Source organism: Xenopus laevis, chromosome 8L, assembly GCF_017654675.1.
Source record: "Xenopus laevis strain J_2021 chromosome 8L, Xenopus_laevis_v10.1, whole genome shotgun sequence".
Classification (NCBI taxonomy): domain Eukaryota; kingdom Metazoa; phylum Chordata; class Amphibia; order Anura; family Pipidae; genus Xenopus; species Xenopus laevis.
The window spans coordinates 69026722-69048541 of NC_054385.1; the positions used below are offsets into that span (position 1 = coordinate 69026722).

Here is a 21820-nt window from a genome sequence, read left to right on the forward strand (position 1 = left end):
CCAACCCCCTCTTCCTTGTTTGTGGCTAGGAACATTCCTAGTTACTGATGCTCATTTGCTGACCTTGTATTATGACTCAGTGACCCTGAAAAAAAAATCACCCCTTACCCTTAGGCAGCCTGACTGCTTTGTCTCAGCATTTTTGCAGCCTTTAACCACTTAAGCCATGTAAAATAATATTTCCTGCCTCTGACAGTGTTAGAAGCAATTTTGTCTAACCAAGTCATAGCGTACTTGTCTTCTTTCTCCAGTCTGGTTTGGCCTCAGTTTCTGTGCCTTCTGCCTGTAGGATTATATCACGTATGCCATATAGCTTTATTTCACCATCTGTCTGCAATTCTGCCCAAAAATGGCTGCTCTATTTAGCCAACAATTATGTGTGGCATGTGGCAATGCAGGTGTCTCCACCCTGTGGCTTACTTGCAGCTGTTCACTACAGCCTCAGAGATGGATTTGGGCATCTCATGCAACAAAAGACAAAAGGAGTTCTTCATTTTGTAAATAAAGGAATTTTTCCCAGCTTTCAAACGTCCCCTTACCCTATACATATCACTGCAGATTGAAGGGTGAAAGATTGTATTTTACTGTACTCATTAAATCTTTTAATCTGTTAATTTTGTATTCTTTAAACTGGTGATGACCCCATCACTTATGAGGGTCTGCATCCAATACACTCTCTTTTAGTAGCACCAGTCTTGTGACCAAACAACTGGTTATGATGAAACTTTATATGCAATCAGAAATTTGCAATAGGCTTCAAAATGGCCATATGCATTAATTAAAACATATAAATGAGTTAACCTTTATGTATATATGTACTTTCATAAATGGACCTAAGCAACTTTTATAAACTTTCTTAATCTACCAATTTCCAGAATGCAACTAAAAATGTTACCCAGTTCTCAGGGTCACTGACCCCAGCAACTAAAAGATTCACTTTTATTTTGTATTGCTTTATCTTTTTTTCAGGTTCTCTGCTATTTATCTATGATCCCTGGTTGCTAAGGTAATTTACCCCTGTGAACCAGAAAACCAGTTTAAATTACAAGCTTGAGAGCTGCAGGATACAAAAAAATTATAAAAAATTCAAAGCCACAAAAGAAAAAAACTAACGACCACAAATTGTATAAGAGCTTGTTAGAACTAGTTTTGAACAGTCTAGACCATTGTAAAAGCTCATTTTACGGTAAATTTCAATTTTAATCAGTGATATGGATACTGTAGATACTAACACCCTGTGAGCTGGCCTCTTACTGGAGTACATCTCGCTCTCAGCATTCTCTAACAACCTCTGGATATTGATGGATACTGTTAGCTGGAATTTAGCATCTATTTGAGAACAGCAATGTGAGATTCTCAGCCTATAGTATACCCAGGCAATAGTGATGCAATGTTTATTAAAGTAAAAATGCCAGAAACATAAACCAAGGTTTTTAATTTGTAAGAGCCAAATTATACTTTTTTTAAAGACTGTCTTGAGGCTAGATTGAGTCTTTGTCAGATAAAATAGCATCTGATGCAACATTTCCCTAATCACTTCCCTTGAGCTCACAGGAAAATTGTATAGAGAAAAGGGTTTCACTAAGGCTACCAGGTCTGGACTGAGCATCGTAATAGCCCCAACCATCTTACAGTAGTTCCTCTGGTATTTGCAAAAATCCACAGAAGCCGGGCAGTTTCTCTGTCTGCGTATAAGCACAGGTTGAGAAACAGCCCCTCCACTTGAATCTGCTCTAAGGTGTGTCTGCACCTGGAGACACTGGGTTTTCATCCAACAGTCGGATAAATGTAGTTGTTACCTGCGATTTCTCCTTCACTTCGGTTTTCTTTAGAACATTCGACACGTTGCGTGCGTTTAGTCGCATTGCAACGTGTCGGCTCCAATCGCGTCGTCAAGTCCTACCCTTAAGTTTAATGTTCCTGTCTCTGGTGTTTCAGTCTGGCAGCACAGTAATCCAGGATCAGAATCTGAACAGTTACAATTAGCTTCATTAGTTGATACATTTCCCAGCTGCATCTGTGGAACTTTTGCATCAATTAAAACAGCTGCCTTTAAAGGAATATTGTCATGGGGAAACATGTTTTTTTTCCAGAATGCATCAGTCAATAGTATGAAATCTGTTTTTTAAAAGAGCAAGTGGATTTTTTAATTATTACTATAATTATTATATATTATTTAATTTTGTATTTCTGACATGGGCTAGACATATGGTCAGTTTCCCAGGTGCCCCCAGTCATGAGACTTGTGTTCTGATAAACTTCAGTCACTCTTTACTGCTGCACTGCAAGATGGAGTGATATTGCGCCCCTCCTTTTCCCCCCCAGCACCCCATCAGCAAACATTGGGTAAGTAAACAGATAACAGTTCCCTGGGAGATACAAGAACGTCACTCAATAGTAAAAATCCATGTCCCACTGCAACTCCTTCAGTTATATTGAGTAGGAGAAACAATAGCCTGCAAAGCAGTTCCATAGTACAGCACTGGCTCTATCTGAAAGCACATGGCCAGGAAAATGGCCTATGATGGCTGCCTAAACACCGATATTACAACTAAAAAGTATACTTGTTGGATTAGGAATGAAATTTTATATGGTAGAGTGAATTTCACTGAATTATTTGCAGTGTAAACAGTGTAATTTAGAAATAAAAACTACACCATAAAAATCATGACAGAATCCCTTTAATGAAGCTCAGGGATTCTGCTCAGCAAAGCCAAAGATAAGAAATGTATCAACTAATGTATCTATTTAAAATAGTTTACAGACTTGGTGATCCCCCCTATCAGAGCAGCTTCACAAAGACAGAAGAAGGCGAAAAAGGAAAAACTTCAATATCAGGAAAGAGGTCACCAATAGAAAATAGAAAGGAATTGAAAAAACTTTATTAAAATTATTTTTTATTTGCAAGTGTAATCTAATTATATCACAACTGCTACAAAGGTCATAATGATACTGTCTCTGAATACCACCTTAGCAGATGTAAGTATAATTGAAGCTCCTGCTGAAATGTATCAATGCAGATCTACTAAGGATGAATAATCAGTGCAGTACTTTATTAGTAAGAGTTATTTAAATTAAACATTTACTTGCAAAAAAAGCAATTCCATAGGTTGTAGACTGAAGAAATCTTCAGTTATAAACAACAGACTGTACGATCTCATTGTAGGCCCTGTGTGTATAGGCCACACAGGAACTCAGGTCAACCAATATAGATGAAATGACCTAAATAGCTGACTATATCACAGTGTAAAGCCATTTTAAGTGTCTCTCTCTTTTATGTTTTCAATGTAGAAAACAAAGTGCAAATAAGCTGAATGGAAAAAAAGAAATGAATTCTACTTCTTAGCAGCTGTTTCCTTCCAAAAAGTGCTGAAATATTGCCATTTACATGCATGTGAATAAACTGACAACTGACCTAACAATTGAGGTCATATTGATTAAACTATGGGCAATTTGAAGGGGGCAGATGAAGATGAAACTTGATCCACAGGTATTGCCCTGATGTACCACTCTTTGCACTCTTAGTATGGAGCATAAAGAGGAGCACCTTCCTTCAAATGTGACACTGCTTGTGTTTAGTGGTGCTGCAGATTAGAGACCTATCAAGCTAAGAAACATCGGGGGTCACTAGATACAAGGGAGTCCTGTACTTTCTGCCTGTCTGTAGGATTGGTAAATAAGCCCTGTGGCGTCCATTCTGTCTAAATATGGGCAGTGGAATCTCTAGGAATAAAGCAAGCATTCTCAATCCCAAACATCATGATGGCCATTTCATTAATTAAAGACCATTATCAGGAATGGTGCCATTAAATCTTGCTACAGATGAAAACTTCTTACACATTTCCAGGCCTCTTCGCCTCAAAGCTCCTGCTTCTTCTTAAAGCATGAATTACATACTCTGACAGGGTGATGCCAGCCTCGAGAAGGGACTGGGTGCCTGTGACATGAACATGACTCACAGAAACCCTGTCCACATGCCCTGCAGTGATGTTTTGACATATTTGGGGTAAAAGGCTTCTTACACTCGTGGCATCCAAAAATCTCTTCATCTGACACCCAATAACTAGGACGTGCAGCCTCTTTCATGAATCCTGAGAACAACATAAAGAGACAAGGAAGGTAGTGTAAATAAGTTAGGAAACAAAAAATATGATATGAGTAACGATCTAAATTAGTAAATGTAAGACAAATAAAAGAAAGTAATGAAGAATTCCAAAACTAAAGGCCTAAATCTCTAACATTACCAAGAGGGTATTCCAATACACTTGACACTTTATCAATGGAACTTTGAGCCATCTCTGCCACCCTGCGTGGTAACAAATCCTTTCCATCATCTTCTGACATGTCTGGAGCTAAAATGACAAGTGTTATAAAATGAAAATTGTTCTAAAAATGGATATATCCAGTAGAATCGGCTTAGCCTTCATTTATTGCCTTATATTCCTAAAATTTAGACACCAAAATGTCTAACTCTGTCCTGCCCATGATAGATTCCTGGCTGCTGGAACTGGAATTAACAAGACACAAAAGAATCCTGAATGACGCCAACAGATGCAGGTCAGATGTCCTCTGGGAATTTTATGACTCCCAGTCTGCTCAAGAGCCCCACTGACTTCTTTATATGACACCACTCTTTTAATATAATCTGGCACTTAAATATATTATAAATCAAATAATCTGCCCACTGCATGGAAGAAGTTCAACAGCACTGATTTACAGGAACAGGATAAAAAAACGCCATCTGCCTTATCAAAAACAATCATAAACATTTCCTGTTGTGGACTAGGCAACAAGTAAGTCAGGAGATGATTAATTCTTTTTACAAAAAAGGGAAAACCAAGGCAGTGACAATCTGTTAGGTATTGATCAGACTATCTCAGTCTTGGTAGCTAATTTGGGCTCTCTCAGCTCCATGCACAGTGTTATACGCTTCTAAATTCAATGAGATGAACATACTCTAGTACTCCCTAATATTGTTTTCTCTCTCTCATTTATTTCTCCCTTTCGGTTTTCTGCTGTGCAAATGCAATCTAGAACTGGATCCAACATCCTCTTAGAATACAGCCCAGAAATACTTATTCAAGGATGTTCATCTGAAATTATAGCAATACATAATGCTCTTCTGTGGAAAGGTTAAAACATTATCTGAAAGTAACCGTATGCTCATAGATCCACTGATGTATAGAAATACAGGTACTGATTTTCAGTGGTTTGGAGAAACAATTTCCTTTGCAATATTCACAGACTAACTGGATAAAAGTTAACCCATTTATTTTACTTTTCAATTTAACATTTCTGGAAAAAGATCTTGTGTATGTACATTTCACTTTCCGCAGACTGTGGCATTTTCTGCAGACTCTCACAGGAGATAAGCCCCAGCCTCTTTCGGGAACAGGCATGGTCCGGTCTGAGCAATCATGGCAGAATCCCTCTCCACAGGCTCGGCAGTGATGCCTCCGCTCAGCCATCTCAAAGGCTCTTGTACAGCCATAACACTCCTTTAGGGAACAAAAAGTCTTCAGGTTATATTAAAAGAAACAGAGCGCAAAGCATGAAACACGGGCAGAAATTACAAGGGAAGGGCTCAGACTTTAAATTGCTAGCACACAGGGGACAGGAACAAAGTGGTCAAGTCACTCCTTTCTATTGTCCAGTTGTATCCTACACTCTCTCCAATTTTCCCTCCAATTTCCATTTTTTAATGCTCTAACCTAGACAATTTCATACTGCTTTGCTCTTTACTAACCCTATTTTCTATTATTTATGCCGCCATTTCACTCCATTTTTGGCTTTCTCAAACTATTTGTGGGCATTCAGCCTGTATTATTCAGTATGCAGTCATGCTAGTGGTAGAATGCAGGTAAAGACATGGAATATTCCTAGGCCAGAGTCTTTTTCGAGGACACCCAGCTCTAATTCTTGGCATGAATTTTGGGTTAAACTCCTTAAATCTCCTTCTAGTGCAAGCGTCATGGAAACTGCAAGTAGGAGAGGATTCCAGGCCAATAACCTTTCCTCAAACATAGACCTTATTTCATGAGAATTCAGCCTTAGTACCTTTGGTACTGGTTTCAGGAAATTGAGTAGAGCTGTATCAGGAGAGGAGGTCAGGTAGGAAAGAATTTGTTTGAATTGTATGACTTGGATTGTGTGGAAGGGTAAGTATTTATTGTTTGGGTCACTAGTTCCAGGATGTTGTCTACTTTGAAAAATATTTACTCTCAGCCATACAGCTCAGCACCATCTGTGTTGAAATTAACTGCAAATAGGGCAATGTACTGTATACAACCTGGCATAATGAGAAATATTTACTACTTAGTGTTCATGTGACCTTTCTCTATCATTTTTGTGTGCCTGCGTGGTATCTGTCTGTTTCTATATCAATGTTCTACTGTTTTTAACATATGTAAATATACATTTCCATCTACTCAAGCAAGGCAAAACATGTATAGAGTTGAACAATATTAGTTATGGGAAAGGGCCCTTAAAGCTAATTCTCCTACTATGATCTGATGGTTGGGTCTCCAGTATGCAGGAGCCACCTGGTCTGTCAGCCAGGAAGAGACTGTTGTCTTGGGGCCAATGCTGTAGTCATTCACAGTCTGGACAATGTTATTGACTCCATCCAGTAAGCGCTGAGCTGCATTATGATGGTCCATAGTGCATTCATTATCCTGTAAGAACAGTCATAACATTTTACAAGAGAGATGGTGGTGTTGGTTAAAAGGAGCAAGTGTTTTGGAAAAGGGAGGGATAGCTATTTAAATTACACTCAACCATATAATGTTTCAACAAGGCTCATTCAGATTCAATGTCTATGACACAGTACCTACATTAGCAACAGCCAGTTGCCCCAAAACAGAAAGGACTGTCCTCTCAAATGTATTTGGTTCTGCTACCAACATTCTCCAGAGACCCAAAGTTTATTTCTAAAAATCATGAAACAATCTCAACTGATATATCAGGTAACATAAACCATTGTCCAGCCAGCAGCATAATATAAATATGATTAGACTCAACAACACAAACCGTCACATTAGCCAAACACATTCCAGTAGTCTGTTCTATTGGCTAGGTGGAAAAGCAGATGAGGAATGGATGTGGGAAGTAACAGGCAAGAATTAAGCTGTAGTTGGTTGGTTTCAGGACCAGGAATGATACATAGGGGAAATCTGAAAAAAGGAAGCTATTTTCTATATCATACTGCAGAAAGGAGAATATTCATATGCCTGTATGTCCCCTTTGTGTCTTGGATATCCTGTCTGAAACACAAACAACAACCTTAATAGATTACTGGAGAATGATAGAACTCTACATTGGTTATGGTAACTTCCGCCTGCACAATACTGAACAACGCTCCTCTCCCACACTGTTACTCTCTTTCTTCGGCAGAGCAACATCTATTGTTAATACTAAGGGGTCATTTACTTAGTTTGAGTGAAGGAATAGAGGAAAAATAGTTTGAATTTCGAATGGTCGAATATGGCTACTTCGACCATCGAATGGGCTACTTCGACTTTCGACTACGACTTTCGACTTTGAATCGAACGATTCGAACTAAAAATCGTTCGACTATTCGATAGTCGAAGTACTGTCTCTTTAAAAATTTCTTCGACCATCTAGTTCGCCACCTAAAACCTAATGAGGTCAATGTCAGCCTATGGGGAAGGTCCCCCACAGGGCAGGTTTCTGTTCTCCTACACTAAAACAGAATTTCCACAACAGGAATTTTAATCCATCTGATCAATGGTTCCAAAGGGATTCTGTGGAGGGCAGAACTTGACAGGTTAATGCCTTGTTTTTACCCTAAATGAATATCTCTAAAACCATCCAAAGGCAAAAGAGGATGTGTGCTTTGTGATGGGGAAGTCAGCAGAACACACCTTTTGTGGTAACCTAGCCAGACAAAGATTTTATTTTCACACAAGGAAATGAGTGTCATGCGAAAGGGATGCGAATTGTGATGCACGTTTGCGGCCAATATGCAAATAGGATGTGTTCAGTGTCCAGATAGGTGAGTCTGTCACTCTAAACCTCTCTTAAAGTGGCTTTATCATATACATATTACTACAGGTATGGGAAACCCGTTATGCAGGAAGCTCCGAATTAGGGAAAGGCTGCCTCCCATCGACTCCATTTTAGCCAAATAATCCACAATTTCCTTTTTCTCAGTAATAATAAAACATTACCTTGTACTTGATCCAAACTAAGATATAATTAATCCTTCTTAGAATCAAAACCACATGTTTACATTCTAGTAGACTTAAGGTATTCTAGTTCATTTACTTTCTAGTAGACTTAAGGTATCAAGATCCAAATTACGGAAAGATCCCGTACCTGGAAAACCCATACCTGTAAATATTTTTTACAACATTGATATCCATAAGTAATGAAATGTATTTTAACAATAAAAAATGCACAGTTTATTAGTAAAAATGGGTTTGTAATTTTTCCAAAGTGTATAGATAGGTACTAAAAGTTTTTTCAACATGATCATTTTTATTTATTGCAGCAATTATGGACTCGTTTATTTCACAGCTGCAATGTTATAATGGCCAATGATACGCCTCCTCTTAGATTATGATTTCTTATATGAATATTACATAAATTTCTGAAGTGATTAAGGTATCACATATCCTCTATGAGTTTTATATGATGATAGAAATTACATGTGAAATTTTGTTTGTTGAAATATTTCTTCTATCTATGCTTGCTATTTAGCATTAAGAATGATGATGTCATTGCTTAGGTCATGGTGGCTGGATTTGGTGTACCCTCCCCCTTAAATAACATTTCCTCTGCACACCTTGTAAGAACTTACCCTCGAAACATTTGAAAGGATCTCACTTAAGTTGCCCATACATATGGAGATCCGCTCATTTGGTGAGGTCGTTAAACGAGTGTCTCTCTCCCCTTGAGGTGGGAGATATTGGGTTGATCTAATCGTGGGCCCTAGGTCTTCATACCTGAGTCTTCTAGAAAATCATGTAAACATTAAATAAACCCAATAGACTATACTAATACTATATCTTAAGGTAGCCATAGATGTTGAGATTTTTAAAAGATCTTTTCATTATCGTAGGACCTGAAGCAATTGTTTAAATGTACGATTTGGCCATCAACAAAAACGACTAAGCGATATTGTCTAGTTGAAGCTAGATGCATGGTCGTTCGGTGCCCACTAACCTCATGATAATTTGATGGATTGGTCAGATTGCATGAAAATTGGTCGAAAAATCTATGGCCACCTTAAGTCTGGATCATGTACAAGATACTGTGTTATTATTACAGAGAAAAAGGAAATAATTTTTATAAATAATAGTTTAACATCTGTATTTATGTTTTATATGTATATTTCATATGGTTTCCTTCATGACACATGAATGTAGGCTGTATGTGTCACTTTAATGATAGCAGTCTCCCTACAGTAGAATAATGAACTGAACCCTACCACTGTTCAATGCCAGCAGTGACCTTATAATCTATTTCCCCTGAATGACTAAGCTTCCACAAATCTGATCAGCCCCCAAAAATGCCATACACACGAGCATCTGAAATCTGTTCAAAGTAATATGAATTTTTTAACTACCCGGGACCAAACATGCCGCACTTCCTGCCGTACTATGGATCCATCAGGGTCTTTGTTCCCATACCAGTACTGTCGACTTCGGTAGATAATACCACACACACGGCACTCAAGGACATATCTGTGGAGCACATGCACATGAGGTCAGGCAGTGATGAAAGCAGATCTACTGTGATTACTGCTTCTACCAAGTTTTCTAGTCATCATACAGGCCTTTCTATAAAGCCTTGGCCTTAAGATCTTCTAAAACTTTATCTGGGAAATTATTTCCTACATATACAGTAGCTATGTTGTGAGTTAAGATTATAATTAGTGCACTATGTTAAGAAATGTTGCAGCAATGAGCCCAGAAATGTGGTTAGTGCTAGCTGTGTGACACAATGACTGAAAGGGCATAATAAATTGTATAAGTGAACAGCAGGGCTGCTACTGCCATGAAGCAAGGTGAGAGCTTTGCTTCAGGAAGCAGCAGGGTCGGACTGGGGGGACCGGGGCCCACCGGGACTGTTGCCGAGGGCCCCCCTCCGGCCACCCGTCCCCCCACTGTGACGCGCCGGCTCAGCAAGGAAGCCGCTCGGTGCGCATGCGCAACAGCGCCGCTTGTCGCGCATGCGCAAGCGGCGCTGCTCAGCGCCGATAATTTTTATTAATTTTTTTTAAATATAAATATTTAGAGAGGGGTTCTGGCCCGGCGGGGGCCCATGAGGGTCGGGGCCCACCGGGTATTTTCCCGGTGTCCCGCCGGGCCAGTCCGAAACTGGGAAGCAGCGAGTGGCTAGTTACCAGGGACAGAAAAAAGCCTCCTCCTGTAACTTTAAGAGCCACATTTAGTGTTTTTTAAAGCAAAAATTTGGCTCTGCTAGTGCAGCAAGCGCAATAGCACTCTCTGCATTAGCAATCCAGAGTAACAAATGATAGATACTTAATTAGGTCTGGACTGGGAGTCAAAATAGGCCCTGGCATTTCAGGAACACAGAGGCCCAAACGTCCTCTATCAGTCCAATAAATAGTGACTGTCTATTGTCATTTTACAGCATTTCCTTGGGCATTTACCAGAATCCACAGATTGCCAGTCCAGGTCTGTTCTTAATAACTACCTAATTAAAGATTTACACATTCAGTAAGCCTCTAGTGTTTTTTTATTCTGCTACTGAGATGCATTAACATGTATCCTGACTCCAAGAAGCAGCTGCTCATATTTCTCATGATACCATATAGATTTTGCCAAGCAATGAATATAAAGTTCTTACCCAGACCAGGCATATTTTGCTAGTCCCATCCAGGGGTTGTCTCTTGAAGCCACAGTTTTAGGAATTATAATCATCTCTCTTCCCCCTTCATAGCATCTCTGTTATGGAAACAAATGTGAGCCAGTGAGTTATCTGTTTTGGTTCGACACCTTTTCTCTCTCACACACACCTCACGTATTCTCCATAACTATAGGGCTCATTTATTCAGGTAGAAAAGTGCAAAACACAAGTGCCACCTGCCATGTTTTTATGCACATTGGCACACGGCTCTGCACATAAAAGTCTTGCAGCAGGCCTCAGCACTAAAAATGTGGTAGTGACCTGTGTGCCCTTGCATTCAGGCATATGTGTATTGGAGGGAAGCAGGCTTTTGCACCCCTTGCACTTCTGTCCACCTTTGTAAATTACCTCATATTTATCACTGTAATAAGGTTAAAAGGAAAGTTTAAAGGAAAAGCATAGATAATCATAGATAATGGTAGGTACTCAGCACTAAAAATGTGGTAGTGACCTGTGTGCCCTTGCATTCAGGCATATGTGTATTGGAGGGAAGCAGGCTTTTGCACCCCTTGCACTTCTGTCCACCTTTGTAAATTACCTCATATTTATCACTGTAATAAGGTTAAAAGGAAAGTTTAAAGGAAAAGCATAGATAATCATAGATAATGGTAGGTACTCAGCACTAAAAATGTGGTAGTGACCTGTGTGCCCTTGCATTCAGGCATATGTGTATTGGAGGGAAGCAGGCTTTTGCACCCCTTGCACTTCTGTCCACCTTTGTAAATTACCTCATATTTATCACTGTAATAAGGTTAAAACGAAAGTTTAAAGGAAAAGCATAGATAATCATAGATAATGGTAGGTACTGTCTGTAATTCTAATAGGTGACCAGATACTTTGGGCCAGTGCTCCTGTCTTCCATTTCGGTCCAGATATGCATGTCCAATAGTGAAAAGCAAAAAAGCAGCTTTTCATTTACTGTGCATGGGCACTGACCTTGGCCGAAGAGAAGATCTAAAATTAGGAAGAATATTGTGTCATGGTGCCAGGGCAGCCATCAGGGGGGGACAGGGGGGAGAGTTGTAGGGGGCCCGATGGTAAGGGGGGCCCGGCCACGCCACACTTCTGACTGACTTCAGGAAGGCATGGACGTTTAAGGGGCCCTGGCCACCAATTTTCTCAAAATGTGGGGGGGGGGCCCTGGCCACCAATTTAGGCAGACCAATTTTTTTTTCTCATTTGGGGTCCTAGCCACAAATATTTTTTAATGGGGGGCCCTGGCCACAAATGTTTTTTATGGGGGGCCCTGACCGCCAATATCTTTATTTTTTATTAACATGTGGGAACCCTAGCCACCAATATTTTTTTGTTTTTTTACTGTGTGGTGGGGGGTGGACCTGTGGGGTGAGGATGGCTGGCTTGTGCAGCCCAGGGGGCCCAGGAAATTTTGTCGTATGGGGCCCTGCGATTTCTGATGGCGGTCCTGCATGGTGCTCCTACAGTAGTATCCTGGACTGGTGCAGTTTTCAACGGTAGCACTGGCCAAAGGTATCAGGTAAGCAATAATAATTGGGATGCCTAACAGTTGACACCCACCCACTGAAACTTTTCTTCTCTTTTAAATGCAATGTGCTTCTGGTCACCACCACACACCTCCACACAAACTTGCTTACCTTACAAATGAAAACTTTATTGGCATACTCATGAGTGTACTGACACAGACTATTTGCTTGATGTGGGACGCCATCCTTTAGGTGGTTCATTCTATTCTTGCATCGAGAGCTAGGAAATCAATTGACTGTATTAAAAGGGACCTCTAATCTCAAATAAAATAATTATCCAAATACATTATGTAGAGCTTTACAGCTAATGCTTGTGTCTTGATATCTGCCCTTGTCCCAGTGGAAAAACTTTCCAAGCACAGACAAACAGGTTGCATATATATAGTTTTTTAAAAGCCCATTAAACTACCATATATTAAAAGCCCATTAAACTACCGTATATTTTTGCACCTTGGGAACAATTTATAGCACACCCAAACAGTGGCACCTGAAATGTAATGATTATACACCCAAATAGATCCAGAATGGACTACACTGATAAACCTGATTTGCTGCATTTATATTGATTTTAAAGCATATATATTTAGAAGTATGTTTGCCAGCAGCCAATGCAATATACAGGTGAAAAACTTATAGAACATGCTTGACAAGCATGATATACAGATTGCATTTTTACGGAGTACTGTATTACTAAGTTAGTACTGCACATATAAACAATTTACTAATAAGCCCTGAAGGATATGGAGTCAGAAACTTTCAAGTGGGATAGGCGAAACATAGCTTCCGCCATTCTGCGTGGTGTTACCCTTTATTTATCTCATTATACCTTGTTTTCTGCAGGAACATAAGACATTCTAACATTATCACATATCATGGTGACAGAATTGATCTAAACTTTAACTTAGGTTGATCTATTAACAACTAAAGAGCTATACCAGTGCATAAACTTGTAAACAAGATAGCAATGATGGACTCCAAAAATCACATGAATCAAAGGTATGTGTAATAAGGCTACAGGGTCTCCAGAGCAGGACCTTCTGCCACGTTTCTCTAAAAAATGCCTGGCACTTAGATAATAACATTGGATTATTAAATGATAATATACCTGAATGCTTATTTATTTCTTGGAACTCATACTCTGTTGTCTGTGTTATACAGTATATGAAGGTAAAAAGGTCCAGTGCTGCATTCTAAAGAAATGCTATAAAGAAAACCTAGGCACATACCCACAGCTGAGGCAATGCAAGGAGCAGGTGAAGTACTCATCAGGAAAGATGGAGGTCACATTAATCTGGCTTTCTGGGATACTGCCAGAGAAACACTCAGTCAGCCTCTGAAGAAAAAACAGTGCATGAATATCGTGGAGCATGCTGCTCCTTAGGAGAAAACATAACAAAAGTAAGTACAGTTTTATGAACTCATTTGAGTTTAGCCTTAATTCTTAGTAAAATAACTACAGACTAGCCTTTTAGGGTATGATTGCAAGATTAATAAATATAAATAATCAACTGTTGATATAAAAAGGTGTTCTAAAGGGATACATACATGCATACATGGAATAATATAAACCTTCCAAATAAAAGTCATAAAGTTCTTTATATAACATTTTTATTATAAACCACCCCCAAGCATGTTGCTGTCTTTCAACATCTCAGGTGTTGTCTTGGGGTCCTCAAGACGTCAAAGAAAGTCTAAGCAGTTGATGAAACTGCAAGAAACCCTGTTAAACAGAAGATTATGTTTGTTTAAGGGCAGCAAGCTCCATGGATGCTGGGATGCCCAGGAGGCACAATAAGGACCTAATTGATACACAAAATTAATTTGTGGATGATCATTTGCCAAGGTGAGGGGTATATCTCATACACACAATGCACAAAGCCATGTTACCAATGGTACCTGAAGAGCTGTAAAAACATGGGAAAGAGGACGGGATGACCGTGTAGATGTGTCCAAGATTTGCTTCTTCACAGCCTCATTCAACATAGAGAAATTTGTAGGGCGTATCACAGTTTTCACACCAACATAGCGAATAGAACTAAAGGCCTCTGGAGTGGCACCAAGTTCATGGAATCTCTTCTGAAGCTCAAGCTCTGCTTGTCCAAGAGCCTTACTGCCTACAATACATTTTGTCTTAGTGTATTAAATGCACCCATGCTACTCCCAATATTAAGCAGGAGGTGCAATGTAATGTAATTACTCACCATGGCCCAGAAGATCTGTCCTTGATGTCTCATGAAAGATAATAAGGGCTGGACCCAGACTGGACAATGTAACATCAAGTCCATATCGACTAGACAACGACCTGAATTCTGGAGTAAAATACTTCAAGTAAGCTTTTGAACCATCTCCAAGGAACTGGAACATATCATTATGTAGCCTTTCTGCTCGTGTCCTGTAGACCACCACATCCGATACAGCTAGGACTTTAATGAGAAGTCTCATTCTCTGGTTCTGTTTGTTTGTAGTTCCTAAAAGACCTTCTGTATCCAAAATAACAAGGGACAGCTTTGGATCATAAGCTACCCAAACTCCCACTGTACAGGAGAACTGAGATGGTGAGGTTCTAAACACCTGCTGACCTTCAAAAAATGTCTCATTAAGGGTATGAGACTTGCCTTCACCAGTGTTGCCAAAAATGCAGAGAACTTTGACTGAGTTCTGTTGGCTACATCCCAGTTTCTTGAGGAAGTCAGACAAACTTTGTACCTAAAAAGTAAATATATATTGTTTACAAGAAATCAAAATAAGAACACAATGTTATAGAGCCAGTAACACCTGAAATAAAAATCCCATATATTCTTTATGTTTACTGAAGTAGTTTTAAACACCTTTTCTTTACTCATATTGTAGTATAACCATTTTTTCAACCAGAAAAAGGAACAGGGTTACATTATATATGTATATGGTTGAAATTACATCAAAATAACCATTATCTTTTCATGAGCTACAAGCCAACAAATAATTCATGCACAGTATTAGGCTTATTTAAATTGCTACGTTAAAGCAACTTCTTTACACGTCTGTTAATCAAAGAGCTTGCAAGTCATTGTGGTAAAAAGAGTCTTGGGTAGAGAAGAGCTGACGTATTCAACATGGTTTCAATATGTAATAAGAACCTACAGCGCAGAGAATAACAAAGGAAAGGCAAATACAGCTTTCAATAGCAATTCTATTTATATTGCCACTGCCCTAAGACCCCATTGAACTTCAGAGAACAGCGGAGGCTTTATTTTAACAATAAATACATTTTGGCTGAACACACCAGAACTAACAGAAAACACAATGCAATAAAACCGGGAACAGAGAACACATTTGTGCAAATACCAGATAGAAATAGCTGGAATGTCACGTTAACGGGGTCATTTTTTGTGGTACTGTTTCAAAATGGCAGCACATTGTATAATATAACAACATACAAAGAAAAAGGTAAACACATTAGTTTGCTAAGGATGTCTTCACATATCTTTTTGCAGTTTTACTTGGTCTAGCACAATTTTACTTACTGGGATGTCTATAGCGCAGTAGTGTGATATTGGAAAAATTGACTCCACTGTGCATGTGCAATCCCAAGCAGTGGACAACTGTGAATAATTTAAGACAGTGGTACAATTCTTTCCTAAAATAGCACTAGCCTAAGGAAGGTACCTCTCCTTGTCCTTTAAATTAAATTGAGTAGCAATTTTGAGCCAACAAAGGGATTTAGTAGGGGAAGCACCTGATAGAATGGTGAGATACATACATTTTGAGGAGACTGAAGTTGTGAAATACTGTAAGGAATAAGTAACCTAAATGGCTAACTACTGTATACAGGTATGGGACCTGTTATCCAGAATGCTCGGGTCATGGGGTTTTCCGGATAATGGATCTTTCTGTAATTTGGATCTTCATACCTTAACTCTACTAGAAAATCATGCAAACATTAATAAACCCAATAGGCAGGTTTTGACTCCAATAAGGATTATTTATATCTTAGTTGGGATCAAGTACAAGGTACTGTTTTATTATTACAGAGAAAAAGAAAATAATTTTCAAAAATTTGGATTATTTTGTTATAATGGAATCTATGGGAGACAGCAATCCGTTAATTCAGAGTATTCTGGATAACGGGTTTCCGGATAATGAATCTCATACCAATTTAAAAAGGCAGCATAGTGCTCATTTACTATTTTTTTCCACCCATTAGAATGCAATACAAAGTGTGTTTTGTTACTTCTTGCACTCATCTACAGTACAGTGCAACAATTTACCAGTTGAGCCTACTTTTGTGCATAAGATGCAAGGCACAACAGCAAGGCAGGCCTACTGCCTTGACCAGATCTGTAACTAAAGGTCACTACTGCATGTGTTGTTAATTTGTTTATTAATCACATGCAGTAATAACCCATCCATCACTTGGCTTACAGAACTTGAACCCACAATGGATAACTTTCACACTGCACTAAGTGAAAAATTGTAAATACCATCAAACAGATATAAACAGGTACAAATAAATGAGGGAGCTCTGCATTCTCATGTTAATTTATCAACATATACTTTATTTATTTGAATTCTCTCCACAATGGTTATGTGTAGTGCCCAATTTACAGAGCAGTTATTGGCTGCAAGTAGATTCTGAGAGATGTGTATTGAAAAGCATGCTGAGGTAAGCAGGCCAAAAAGGGAGCTCTTTGGCTTCTGTTCGCCATTGTAATAGCATGGTTATCGTTGGGGATAATACCTGTAACAAGAGTAATTTCTTCTATTGGCACTCCTCATTTATGTAATAGCATACTAATGTGCACAATAATACTTTTGTAGGGGCAGATTTATTAAAAGCGGAGTTTGTGAAAAAAAAAATGAGGAAAAGGGAAAAAAAACGCAGACAAAACTTGTGCAACTTTTTATATTGAATGCCAGCTCATTTAAGAAAAACCTCAACTAAATATTTGTATTTTCGTGAAAAAAAGTCGCCTGCCAGTGAGAATCTCATTGTCTTATTAATTTTCAATATGGCTGAAAATCTGGAATGTTTTAATAAACTGGGAAAATAAAGAAATAGTTTTTTCTGGCAACTTTTGATGGTTTTATTCTTTAATAAATGGCAATTATTCGAGGTTACAAAAAATATTCTCGAGTATATTCGTACTCGTGTTTTTTTACTGCGTTTTTCTTGAATCGTGAACAAGAACTAAAGCTCGATTTTTGATAAGCCTGCCCCTATAGTGTATATACAAATAAAGCATTCACATGTCTGTAGATGCATTGTGAGCGAATATAAAGTATACACCCAAATGGGACAGAAAGCAGGGAGCAAAACAAAATAAAAAACACACAGGGATACCACATTAGAGATTGACAAGTAAATATAGTAAAATATGAAAGTGACTTTAAGAGGCAATGATCCATTGCAGGCTGCACAAAATGTACACAAACAATAACCCGCATATTCATGAGAACACGTGGCTATTCGTTTTACACTGTATGAGAATGAGAGAGAGCTTTTATTGTCAGTACAACCATATACTAGTTACAGAGCATTGAAAGGCTAAAAACGGTGAATTTTAATAGTCTAAAAAGAAGCTTACACATAAATATTGCATACTCATTTAAATACAGATGATATGGTGTGACTGGTGCATATAAACACACTGGAAACTGAAGCTCTGTATTTGCCCAAGATCACTTCCTGGTTGCCATTTCTCCCTCCCACTTCCATTACCTTAAGATTTTCATCTTCATCCAGTAACAGGAAGCTGCCCTCCTCTTCCCCATTCTGCAGACTCCCCAAGGTAAGGGGGTCACTGTGCAGTTGTGCAGACATTGTTTGAGGCAGCTCCTAATGGCAAGGGTACACTCACACCACCACCGCCACACAACAAATATACTCAGTACTTTCAGTTTCGCTGTTTATGAAAAGAAAAACTAACTAGTGACATCTAGTGCCCTTTCTGTGTAACTCCAGCAAACTCACCCCCTTAGAGGGGTAGTAAACTAAAATACAACATTTTTGTAAAGCAGCTTTCCCTTTGCAATAAACATGGATTTGAATTTTTATTGATTTTAAAATAATTTGTAAATTCCATTGCAATTGAATTCCCTTTACTGCTGGTTACTACATATACAATTGAAGTGTTGTAGAAGCAGTCAGCTATCTTCCATTCAAGACTCCAATTCTTCTGATACTTTTCAACACTTCACATTTAGTATGGACCTACAGTGTCAGGAATGGCAAAAGAGTGTCAGATACTGTTTTTATACTGGGGCTATTGGGTAATGTAGACAGTATTAACCAGGACCCTTAAAGCAGTCCTGGCTATTTCTTAGAGGCAAATTCACTAGCCTGCGGAGTTGCGCTAGCGCAGCCTTCGCCGCACTTCGCCAGGCGAAGTTTCTCCAGGGCGCCGCTAATTCATTAAAATCCGAAGTTGCGCTCAAGGAGGCGTAAGGTAGCGAAGTTGCACTAGCGTTAATTTGTCAAGCAAAGTAAAGTTACGATAGCAATGCCAAATTTGCATACGGCGCCAAGTTAAAGTACAATGGACGTATATGTAGCAGCAAATACATTACACCACACAAGCCTGGGAAAGCTTCATAAAATAGAGTTGTTATTTTGCCCTATACATGTGCCCACTGTATAGCTTAGGTGCCATATGTTAGGATATGTAGGGGGGAAGGAGGGTGCCCCCAAAAATAATTTACAATCTTTTTCAGCTTATCACCCTTAAAAAAGGAAAAGACGCCAGCAATCCCTATCTACTCTATTGCACTTCACCTCGTCTGAGGTGGCGAAGGCAAGTCTGGCACAAGAGCGTAAAGTTCAGTAAAATGCGCAAGTTAGTGAATTAGTGTAGTTACGTCCCTTCGCCATAGCGCAACTTCACCTGGGGAAAGGGTGCAAAGTAGCGCTAGAGTAGGTCCACTTCCCTAGCGAATTTACGCCAGCGCCCGTTAGTAAATCAGTGAAGTAACGAAATTACATCACAATGGCGATTTTGCGCTAGCGTTAGCCGCTTCGTGCTTTAGTGACTTTGCCCCAGACTCTAATACCATAGGGGGTGCCGTGAAGCTGTGTATAAATCAAATGGAAACACTGGAACCATGAGAACAGATTGAGTTTTGGAAAGAACCACAAGACACTGCCTCAGAGTGGAGCTTACTGCTTTGCAGTTGTATGGGAGGGGGAATCTATCCTCAAAACCAGTATCTCCTGACCTGATATATCTGTGATAGACTATTCATTTTTCTTGGCTTTTGAGTGCATGTCAACCCCCTTGTAGCTATTAGCAAAACTGCAATAAAACAGTACTGTTGCTTAAAATAAAATATTTCTTTACATACACCGGGGTATAAATGAGTAAAAACAAATGAATAGTATTCACTGTTTAATATTAGTGACATAGGGCTGCAGTCGTGACGAATGGAAAACTGCCATATTCCATATGAGGAAGCAGATGATAACAACTTGGCTTTAAATTGTCCTTGAAATAACATATCTGAGTATAGCATATAGTAGATTGTTAAAGGGGAACTATACACACATCCAAGCAAATGAGTGTAAAAGTGCTCAGCATGCTCTTCTGAGCATATTTACCTTTGACTTTTCTTTTACACTGCTAAAAGTAACAGAAACCTCAAAACTGCTCTGAGATAAAGCTCACTTGCATTTGCAGATGACATTCTTCTAGTTGTCAAAAAGCCTGAACATTTTTATTAATCTTTATGGTACTTTATGGGAAATGTTTCCAGTTAAAAAATCGTAAACACTATGATTAAATCCCACCGTTTATCCCTTTATAGGGTAAAAGTAAAATATACAATTCAAATATTCCTGCCTTTATTCCTGTCTGGAAGAAGGAAGGCATAAGGTCTTTAAGGGATGCTATCAATCATGAAACTGGTGATATCCTTGTCTGGGATACAATTAGAAATAATTATCATCTGAATGATGATAATAAATTCATTTTTAATAGAAGGGAATCTTACCATAGAGATCTTACAAAGAATAAATTGAAGCCATTAACTTCTCCTGATCTGCCTTCTTTTATTGCCAATAGATTGTCTAATCCTCAATGAGTCAAAATTAAAACGCTATTAAACTGAATCTTTGGGAGAAAAGAGTACAGAAATGGTCTAACTTCAAAAAGAGAAGCATTAGCATATGTTTGAAAAAACATTCAATTCATAAATAACTATAACAAGCTTTTTCACTCTGAAACATGTAAGATATAAAATAATTAATTTGGCCTATAGAGACTTTAATATAAAAACTTTTGAATCTTTCTTTTACTGAAAATGATTTGTAGTTTTGTATTGTCCAAAATTGTTTAGAGAACATACTGAGATGTAATATTCTAATTATTTAAAAAATGGCTTTTTGCCAATGTTATATTAAATGAACAGTGGCATAACTAGATATTACTGGGCACCACAGCAAATTATTCTTAAGGTCCCCAAAATGTCTAGAGGCTGTCCTGTTTTACCTGAGTTTATCAAAATTGTATATGAATTAGGGCCTCATGGGGCCCCTATACTTCCTGGCCCCCCTGCAGCCGCAGAGTCTGCTTCCTCTATAGTTAGGCCACTGGAAATGAACATATGCCTTTCTCCCTTTTAAAGGGGTTGTTAACTCTTAGTATGATGTAGAAAATATTTGCAGAGCATTTGCAATTGCAATTTTTATTTATATAGCTTTTTATTCAACAGCTCTCCATTGGCTTACCTGAAACCCAGGGCCGGTGCTCCTATCAGTAGAAAACTGCACCGACCCGGGGTTATACCAGTGAGCCCCAATTTCTTGGGGCAAACGCATGTGCAGTTGAACTAAATAGCCAACATTTTAGTTAAGTTTGAATAAATCACCTAAACAGCTTACATGTAAAACACTGTTTTGTCATATAATTAAAGCCTTATCATTAAAAAATATAAGAAAATATATAGTTTATGTCACAGGATTATACCATATTGAAACAATGCCATTTGCTAAATTCATCACTTTGGATAATATTAGGCACTGTGCTCACACACAAACCAAGGACATGCACACATATTAGGTTTTATCAACCAGTGAATGGACAGAACTTTTATTCAGTCTTTTATTTCCACACAACCTACTGTTACAGTTAGAGCAGAATTATTTCCTGCTCAGTTCGTGAAATGATGCCTAACTATGGCACCTTCTTTGTAGTTGGGGAGCAACACTACCATGAAAAATATTATTGGGGTGCCAAATAAGTGCTGTGATTTGGCATTTGGTAGCCCCTATGTGGATTGTCAACCTACATTGAGGTTCTGTTTGGCAGTATACCTGGTTTTTATGCAACCAAAACTTGCCTCCAAGTCTGGAATTCAAAAATAAGCACCTTTTTTGAGGCCACTGGGAGCAACATCCAAGGGGTTGGTTGCTCATGAGCTACTGGTTGGGGATCACTGCTCTAAAATGCGAA

At 38.7% G+C, this 21820-nt stretch overlaps 1 protein-coding gene across 1 annotated transcript; it reads right to left on the reverse strand.

The window, feature by feature from the left end:
- Positions 1-2880: 2880 nt before the first annotated feature.
- On the reverse strand, positions 2881-18274 carry zfyve1l.L (zinc finger FYVE domain-containing protein 1-like L homeolog). The gene is made up of 11 exons (XM_018230213.2): positions 18097-18274; positions 14600-15104; positions 14295-14512; positions 13625-13731; positions 12510-12618; positions 10837-10934; positions 9590-9707; positions 6504-6674; positions 5321-5498; positions 4245-4352; positions 2881-4091 (listed from the first exon to the last, which is right to left on the reverse strand). The coding sequence occupies exons 1-11, from the start codon at positions 18196-18198 to the stop codon at positions 3859-3861; spliced, it is 1947 nt and encodes a 648-aa protein (XP_018085702.1). The 5' UTR covers positions 18199-18274; the 3' UTR covers positions 2881-3858.
- Between the last annotated feature and the right edge of the window lie 3546 nt (positions 18275-21820).

What these genes read in the sequence shown, in the direction of transcription:
- zfyve1l.L (XM_018230213.2), bottom strand. Translation starts at nt 18,198, where the DNA reads ATGTCTGCACAACTGCACAGTGACCCCCTTACCTTGGGGAGTCTGCAG. An exon ending in GACAGATCTTCTGGGCCATG is followed by an intron (nt 14,513 to 14,599) that starts GTGAGTAATTAC and finishes AATGTATTGTAG; the next exon opens with GCAGTAAGGCTCTTGGACAA. An exon ending in TGTATTGGAATACCCTCTTG is followed by an intron (nt 4,092 to 4,244) that starts GTAATGTTAGAG and finishes TGTTGTTCTCAG; the next exon opens with GATTCATGAAAGAGGCTGCA.